The sequence below is a fragment of the Lacerta agilis genome, chromosome Z (genome assembly GCF_009819535.1).
Source record: "Lacerta agilis isolate rLacAgi1 chromosome Z, rLacAgi1.pri, whole genome shotgun sequence".
NCBI lineage: Eukaryota > Metazoa > Chordata > Lepidosauria > Squamata > Lacertidae > Lacerta > Lacerta agilis.
Window position 1 is genome coordinate 14,706,387 of NC_046331.1, and position 9,464 is coordinate 14,715,850.

Below are 9,464 nucleotides of genomic sequence, written 5' to 3' on the forward strand. Positions count from 1 at the left end.
AATGCACTCTACGTGGGGGCTACCTTCGAAGGTGACCCAGAAACTGCACCTATTCCAAAATGTGGTTTCCAGTATGTTTCTGAGTGCAATTCAAAGTGTTGTTGCTTTGGCCTTGGCCCAGCATACCTGAAGGAGTGCCCCCACTCTCATTGCTCAACCTGGACACTGAGGGCCTTATCGGCAGTGGCGCCCTCCCATCAGATGTCAAGGAGATTACACAACTTTTAGAAGATATCTGAAGGAAGCCCTGTATCAGGAAGTTTTATATGTTTGATGTTTTACTATGTTTTTAGATGTATTGTAAGCTGCCCAGAGTGGCTGCGGAAACCTAGCCAGATGGGCAAGGAATTATTATTATTATTATTATTATTATTATTATTATTATTATTATTATTATTTCCGTATTGTCTGTACTGTCCTGCAGCAGCTCTCTAAGCTTTTCAGAAAAGGGTGTTTGTTTGTTTTTTACCAGCCCTACCTAGAGATGCTTTTGGGGATTGAACCTGGGACTTCTGCATGCAAAGCAGGTGCTCTACCACTGAGTTACGACCCTAACCTTAAATATTAAGCATGACCCTTTCCCTAAAAAAATAAGTAAGATTCTGGTTCTCATAGTTCTGAATATAAAGGGCCGAATTAAATAGGAATGCCAGAAGTTGCCTGAGTCACATCCCTGGTCCATCTAGCTCAGTATTGTCAATAGTGAGTGGTAGCAGCTCTTCAGGGTTTCAGGCAAGGAACCTTCCCAGCCTTACCTAGACATGCCTTTGGGGATTGAACCTGGGACCATTCCACATGCAAAACAGGTGTTCTGCCACTGAGCTACAGCACAAGAAGACAGATTCCCTGCTCCAAGGATCTCTCACTACATCTCTTAAGGGACAGAGAACCAACCCAGCCTTTCCACCACTTGGTAATACTTAGCAATTTGGCTTCCATTAATGCTGCACATACCATTTGGTAGCAAACAGTTTCCAGTTTCAGTAATGTGTAAAGGTCTGCTACATTTTTTCTTTTGCATCTTCGCCTTGCAAGGGATCTAGGTGTTCCGAGATGGATCCCAATAACTGCTGGGCTTTTTCCTTTCGTTCTATTTTCAGAGTTGGAGAGCATCAATTACTCCTTTCATTCCAGTATACTTTTGGTGCAACCTGAGAGCTTTCTGCACTTGGCATAAACTCACTTATTTAGTCTGCAAAGAGCTTCCTGAACCACTAAATTAAGACTTCCATCATGCAGGCAGGACTGTTACCATCTGCATCTGCAACCTTTTTCCTCCTCTCCCTCCCCAAGCTGCTCTTTTTTTCTAATTTTTTAAGCACCCACTCTGTGAAGACAAAGCGAGCTCGCTGGTGGGTTTTTTGTTTTGTTCTGTTCTGTTTCAGCATATAGTAGGTTTCAACAAAGGCATTGGTATTACTGCTGTGTTGAGCCCCCTCCTCACCAAATGGATCAACTTGGGTAGCTGCATGCTTAATTAAGCATTAATTTCTCTCCCTTCCTTGCCTCCCAAACCTTTGCTCTGAAGGTTGCCTTGAAGAGAAATATGGTTGGCCACTATGAGAACAGGATGTTGGACTAGATGGGCCATTGGCCTGATCCACCTGGCTCTTCTTATGTTCTTAGTCTGTTGTACTAGTGTAGAAGGAAGTCTAGAAGCAGTTCACTTGCCCACCTCTCTTTAAGCTGTCTCCTTGCTAAAGCCTCATCTGCACTACATTTAAAGTGTTATTTTCCCCAAGCCTACCTGGGGATGCTGCCAGGGACTGGACCTAGGAGCTTTTGCCTGAAAAGCAAGTGCTCTACTGCAAGTGCCTTTTCCCTAAAAAGTCCTCATACTCTGAATAAACACTTGAATTACATAGAAAGCTACTTCATAATTGGGACCTTCTACATGCAAAGCAAATGGTCTACCATTGAGCTCCTTCCCTCTCCTTCTAAGCACAAAAACCTATGCTTCAATGTGTGCCGTTGATTCCCTCCCATGAAATACTGACAGTCTGGAAACATCTCTCATCTTCAGTAGCTAGCTTATAAGAAGCAGGGCTGGGTCCCATAACCAGTTATGGCTTCTTGGTTTTTGTTTTCTTGAAAATAATATGTTGATCTCATTAGCTCTATGACAACAAAGGATGCAAGTTGGAGAGCCATGGCTACGGTGGATAAATTAACAAGTTCCCCTGCTTCTCCACCCTGCACAAGATGCTTCCTGTTTTCTAGTGTGGTTTTGTTTTCTTAGGAACACTGTTTATTAATAGAGAGCAATTTCTCTAGGGCAGATCTTAGTTAGCCACAGCAGTGTCATGGCAGGATCTCCCAGAAGATATTTCTGTGGTCCAAGAGTTAAAGAACTGTTTGAATAAAGAGCATATTTGCCTGCAGAGGAAGATTTGCTTGGCTGAACATCAGAGCTTTTCTGGATCAGTACAGCTGCCCCCCCCCCAAATGGCTAACCAGATCTCTCGTGAATTTTAGACCTTCGTTTTCAGCAGTCATTGTTTTCATGCATGTAACTGCTCCTTTTGCTGTTTTATAATGGTTATTTGAAGCATTTAAGCAAAAATTCACTTAACACCCTGCTTAATGTGGGATCTGGTGAAATCTCTGCAGTTGTGACAAAGTCATTCACACTTAATTTTTTTAAAATAAAACTTATACAGTGGTACCTCGGGTTACAGATGCTTCATGTTACAGACTCCACTAACCCAGAAATAGTACCTCGGGTTAAGAACTTTGCTCCAGGATGAGAACAGAAATCGCGCAGCAGCAGTGCAGTGGCGGCGGGAGGCCCCATTAGCTAAAGTGGTACCTCAGGTTAAGAACAGTTTCAGGTTAAGAACGGATCTCCAGAACGAATTAAGTTCTTAACCCGATGTACCACTGTACACTGCTTGATTGTAAAGAAACCTCAAAGCAGTTAAAAAAAGATAAAACAATTTGTTAACACCTTCAATAAATTAAAATCAGCAATAAACTAAAAATGGGTAAATCATGCAACAGCATTCTAGCTACCCAGGTATGTTTTGTTTATGGGAATATAAGAATGCCAACCATCTGATTGCAGGATATTGTTTTGTAAGCTATAAATGCTTACCCTAAAAACATGCCAGTTTTAGTAGTTTGGCCATTGTTAGTAGTTTTAATCACAATAAAGTCAACTTTTGCAAGTGTCAGTCAAATGGCTAAGCTGGCATTTTGCCAACGGGGAGGTCACTGTGGGGATTGACTGGCAGGAGATGGAACCTCAGATCATTACTGATGCATAGGGCAAAGGTATTATTTATTCAGCGCCTGCCCATCAGAGAGAAGCTGTCCTAGTCACTCAGAACAACTGCTTGCATGGTCACCTTCTGATGAACTGCCAGGTTTGCCTCCAGAAAGTGGTAACTGAGTATTGGAGCATGAGGCTCAAGTCTTTCTGAAGTTCAGTTACAAGTCACAATGCAGCATCACAATATGCCCAACAAAACAAAAAGCTGTACCGAGTTTATTCATTATACAAGTTAAGGATTAAAAGCACCCATTATTTGGGGTTTTCTTATAAATCCCATGACTGCTTGTGCAGGTTTTGCAACTCCGGGTTTGGGAAATGCTGCTGCAGAAGCATGGCAATTCTGCCACTGCGGTGTACCTACTCTTAGCCCAACAGTGCACCAAGATAAACTGAAACAACTCACATATGGGGACCATAATGACAGAGTGTTAGGAGACATCTGTACCAAGCAAGTGTCTGCCACTAGATTATGGGCTCTAAAGTGTCTTGCGCCTTCCTGAGATTTACTTATTCATCACATTTATATCTCACATTTCCTTCTCTCGGGATCTCGAGGTGGCAAGTATAGTTCTCCCCATTTTATCTTCCCAACAACCCTGTGAAGTAGTCCACCCCACCCCACCCCCCAAAAATTCCCATAGGTTCAGTTTGGATGGCCAAAATAATCCAGGCCCCCAAACAGGACATCTTTATTAAAAGCATTGCTATGTGTTGCGACCATAGAACCAGTTGTAGAGTTGGAAGGGATCCCAAGAGGTCATCTAGTCGAACCCCCTGCAGTGCAGGGATCTTTTGCCCAAGTATTTGAAACAGCAGTATTTACACACTTATTCAAGCAAAGAATAAGCCAGTGGGCAGTTATGTCCATATATGACGATCTTCCATATACAGTGGTACATCGGGTTAAGAACTTAATTTGTTCTGGATGTCCGTTCTTAACCTGAAACTGTTCTTAACCTGAGGTACCACTTTAGCTAATGGGGCCTCCTGCTGCTGCTGCTGCTGCTGCTGCTGCTGCTGCGCGATTTCTGTTCTCATCCTGAAGCAAAGTTCTTAACGCGAGGTACTATTTCTGGCTTAGCAGAGTTTGTAACCTGAAGCATCTGTAACCTGAAGCGTCTGTAACCTGAGGTACCACTGTATGGCAAAGGGGTAGTTATGTCCATATTTCCTCTGCTAGCTTATACTGGTTTAGTCACGAGGCATAGCAATTTCCTTTTCCTTCTTTCTCTCCTGCTTCCTCAACAGCTATAGCAATAGCTCCAGTATAAATGCCGTCCCACCCTTCTCTCAGGGTTGTCTTGCAAACACAGAGTCTTCACATTCCAAATATCAATCGCTCAGCCCTTCTCCCAATTACAGTAGTTGTAAACAGATTTAGAAGCCACTTAGGCATTTATTTTGTTCGTTTATTTATTATATTTTATATAACACCCTTCATCATAAGATCTCAGGGCAGAATGCTTTATATGTCCCGTGTAGGACCTTAAGGTCCTCAAATAATAATCTTTTGGAGGTCCCGAGCAACAAAGATGCTAGGTTGGCCTCAACTAGGGCCAGGGCCTTCTCAGTATTGGCCCCAACTTGGTGAAACAGTCTATCACAAGAGACCAGGGCCCTGCGGGATTTGGCATCTTTCCGCAGGGCCTGCAAGACGGAGCTGTTCCACCTGGCCTTTGGGTTGGTTTCTGTTTAATATTTATGCTTCATTCTTTTATTGGTGGGTTATTTGAAAATGAGACTGCAGTTTTAATATTGAATTTTTAAATTTGTATTTTAATCTGTTATTTTAAATTGATTGTGTTTATGTTTTTTGCTGTGATTTTAATTGGTGTTAGCCGCCCTGAGCCCGGTTTTTTGGCTGGGAAGGGCAGGGTATAAATAATTTTTTTTTATATATATAAATTGATGATGATGATGATGATGATGACGACAACAACAACTTTTCTCCTTTTTCCTCTCCCAGATCGAGAACCTCCCAGCAGAGCTCTTCCAGTGCAGGAAGCTTCGGACTTTGAACCTGGGCAACAACGTCCTGCAGTCGCTGCCTTCCCGAGTGGGCGAGCTGACGAAGCTGTCTCAGATTGAACTGCGGGGGAACCGCCTGGAGTGCCTGCCGGTCGAGCTGGGCGATTGCCCCTTGCTGAAGCGCAGCGGGCTGGTGGTGGAGGAGGACCTCCTTAACACTTTGCCACTGGAAGTCAAGGAACGGCTATGGAGGGCTGACAAGGAGCAAGCCTGAGAGTCTCCACAGAAGAGGAGGTGGGGAGAGGAGGAAGGAAACCCAACATCTCAGGCCAAAACAGCCAGGGGGCGCAGGTATGGGGAGCCCCTCAGGCAACCTTGCCCCCATGTTCTGTTACCCAAGAAAACCCGAGCCAAAACAGACTAGCCAAGGACACCCTGCCCAAGGACCGCCTTGAGAAGGTGGGAGAGGAGGTTGCTTTTTTCCTTCAGAATTGCGGAGGTGGTGGTGGTCCAATGTGAGGACTGTGGCCACGAAGAAGAGTTTGTGGTTTGCATGGCATAGGAAGTTGAATGCAGCCGCTGTGACCGGCCAGGAAACGAAACTCTAGAACTCTTGCACTGAGTTGTTGCAAGTGTCGGGAGCAGCTGGCAGGCATCCAAGCTGGTGGGGTGGGGTGGGGTGGGGTGGGTGAATGAGTGGGACCCATTGATCCTGTTCAAACCGCCTGCTGCTATGGTATCTCTGTGAGGGCCGTCCATGAACCGGGTGTTTTACCGTTGTACAATCAAGAATAGGAACTGTGTTTGGCCTTTGGCCACACATCGTGACACTAGCTTTTTCTTGCACACACTGATTTATTAACTGTTGCCTCATCAGTCTGGATCATTTCGGAGGAGCTGATAGGAAAGGACTTCTTAATTTCTCTGTTTCATGCTGACGTTGTTGGTTGTTTCTGTCTTGGCAGTCATTTTACTTCTTGATCACTACATGGCGAAATTTTACTTTCCTTTTAAAACCTTCAATTAAAAATTCCCCTGCTGCCGCCATGTGGTGGTTGGATAGTAGGATGTTCCCACATCTGAATCTTTTCCTGCTTGAATCCGGCGTTACATCTGCCTCTGGGTGGGGTTGTGTTTCAAGAGTGGCAAGTATGGATTAAGTGGTGTGTGTGTGTGTGTGTGTGTGTGTGTGTGTGTATGTATTATTGGAATCTTGTGCCCGAAAGATGAGACTAGTCTGCAAAATTATTTTCAGTTGGCAAAACCACTGTACTGCTGTTTTTGACTACGTAGGGAAGGCAGGGCAGGCATACATTTGAATGTTCCTTTTCGCTCAAAACACTGGAATTCAAAACATGTCATTTCAAAGCATCCCTTTTTGATAACAAAGCATGGGCAGTGGGCATTGAAACACTAAAAAGCAGGAGTGAGGAACCTGTGCTCCCCCCCCCAACAACTTTACTGAGCTCCCATCGCTTCCCCTCCCCGTCAGAATGACCAGTAATCAGGGATGATGCGAGTTGTAGTCAGTGAACACCTGGAACGTCACAGGTTCTCCATCATTGATAAAAAGGAACAAGCCAGCTATCCTCTATACTCTTCAGCCTTCCCCTTGCCTAGTGCCTTCCAGATGTTTTGAGCTACAGCTCCCTTCAGCCACAGCTAGCACGAGCTAATGGGAATTGCAGTACAAACATCTGGAAGCCCCCAGGTTGGGGAAGGCTGATGTAGGTCCTTGTTCTGCTCTCCCTCCCTCAGGTGCTGCCAACATCTTCCATGAGATATAAAAAACAACTTCCATGAGATATAAAAAACCAATTTCTTCTCCCCTCTCTCCTTACTATTTTGATAGCAGCTGGTCTGTGTTTTAATTTTTTATATTATTTTGCTAGCTCCCATGGAGATAGCATTGATACTTGCCTCTTTTATCAGAGTTGTCATTCCCTGGGGCAAGAGGCCTGTCTCCCATTCTCTGCAAACATAGCAGAGTCTTCCCCCCCAACCCCCGTTTTTCTACTTCCCTCTTCAGTGTTAAAGGAAGAGCATAAAATGCCTCCCAGGGTGGACTCTCCCCCCCCCCCATTTTTATTGCAGAAGTCTTGCTCTGGGGAGTGAGGAACACGTATCGAAGAAAATAAAATTTGCACTACTGTTTAATACAGGCTTTGCCAAGATTACAACCTCCAGGTGTTTGTTAAGGCTATCAGTTGTAGTTGTAGTTCAACAACATCTGGAGCTCACCAGGTTGGCCAAGGCTTTCACAGAATCATACAGTTGTAGGGTTGGAAAGGGACCCCAAGGGTCGCCTAGTCCAAGCCCCTGCAATGCAGGAGTCACAGGTAAAGAATCTGTAACAGCTAGCCATCCAACCTCTGTTCAAACATCACCAACAATATTTAATTTTAATTCTTGGGGTCTAATACAAGCATCTAAGCTGGTTTAATATACCTATCTATTGGAAAGGTAAACCATTTAACAGCTAGTGATCTATTGCAAAACAGGTACTGCAGATCTTAATGTACCGTCATTTATTTCAGACAGTTGTTTTGCTTTTTACTGAGATGCCAGGATGGTGTTGTTGGTTTCAGACAAATGTTCGTGTGTATGCACGTTCAAAAATCTCCCCTCCTTTGATGTTTCTGGCAGTGAAGAGAAAGAATAAAATATACTGCTAGCTTCCTGTCTGCGTCTGAAGTCATAGAAAAAAGACCTGCACGCAATTTAGCAATGCTGAGGACACACACAGAAAAATCAAAATAAAATAACCATACCCCACCAATGTTAACCAGGCTCTGGTATTGTCAATGTCTAAATAAAGCTACATGGAAACCTTATGGAAGACTCTCTTTTTATATGTTTGTTTAATACACACGGACACCAGCTGGAAGAATCCTGCTGAATCAGGCGAAGAGGAGCCCATCCAGTCCAGAATCTTGTTCTCACAGTGGCCAACCAGATGCCCCAAGCAGGACCTGAGCCCTGGCAGCAACACTCTCCCCACTTGTGATTTCCAGGAACTGGTATTCAGGGGCATTGACAGCCTTATCCTATCAACATCCCCAGTGACTAATGTGTGGACTTTCCAAGAACGACTTTCTGGCTACTGTTGTTAGGACTCCACAAACACCTGCAGTGTTATTATTATTTTATTATTGTTATTAAATGGGATAAAGGTAGTGTCTCTCTGCACAAAAGGTATCTGTCAAGGAATGCATATCTATATTACAGTGTGCTATCAGTGTTCAAGCAGGGGCAGGTCACGGTGTGAGCTTAGTCGCTGCTGCCACAAACATGGTTGGTTAGAACAAGGGTTCCCACACTTGCCTGTGAGCTTCATTCAGGTGGCCCATGCTGTGTCTATGAAGAATACCTACAATTTGAATTATAGATTTGACTAAGGCGACCGGCAAATGCAGTTAATAATATTTAATACACTGCAATACCTTTAAAGGTAGACGGAGCTTTCCAAACTCTACTTTGTGTTCGCGCTGCTTTGCTTAGCCCTATGTTAAAAAAGGAGACCCCTTTGCCGGCCTGTCAATCCACATTAAGGAGAATCAACTGACAATCAAAGAATCCCTGCACTGGGTTGTTTCCTCCATTTTATCAATACGGTTTCCCAAAAATGCAGATGAGCACAGCCCTCTACCACATGTGAAAGTCAGATTCTATAGAGTTAAATGAGGTTTCTTTGCACTCTGCTGGCCAAAGCTATTATTGCCTCTCGTTTGGCTTAACCTTTAAAAGTATCTAGGCTGTGAAAGCTAAGCCTTCAGAATGATGCTAAGGCAGCATTTTACTGGTGCATTCAAAACTTTGGCCCCAGCAGCTACTGTCCTACCACAAACAATTGTGGCTTCCCCCAAGGAATTCTGGGAGCTATAGCTCATTAAGGTGCTGGGAGTCATTAAGAGATCTCTAGTCTACAGCCAGAGCTACAATTCCTAGAGTTCCCTGGGAAGAACGATTGTTAGACTGCTTTGGGAATTTTAACTCCCTCAGAGGAATAAGGGTTGTCCTAGCAACTCTCAACACCCTTAACTACAGCTCCCAGAATTCCTTTGGGGAGGCCATGACTGTTTAAAGGGATATTATAGTGCATTAAATGTATGGTGTGAGAGTAGCCTTAAGTAAGATCAGGGGCCCAAAAATCTCAGTATGGCTATGGTAGGGAGAAGCCAACATAGGGCCCTGGCTGGGGCTGACAGGAGTTGGAGTCCAA

The 9,464-nt window shown here is 44.2% G+C and overlaps 1 protein-coding gene across 1 annotated transcript in view; it reads left to right on the top strand.

The window, feature by feature from the left end:
• Nucleotides 1-8,076, top strand: part of LRRC8A (leucine rich repeat containing 8 VRAC subunit A) — a 35,237-nt gene extending 27,161 nt beyond the window's left edge. The window contains exon 4 of the mRNA XM_033137825.1: nt 5,241-8,076. Within this exon, the coding sequence (XP_032993716.1) occupies nt 5,241-5,516 (276 nt within the window). The 3' untranslated portion in view covers nt 5,517-8,076. The remainder of the gene's footprint in view (nt 1-5,240) is intronic.
• The last annotated feature ends 1,388 nt before the right edge of the window (nt 8,077-9,464 follow it).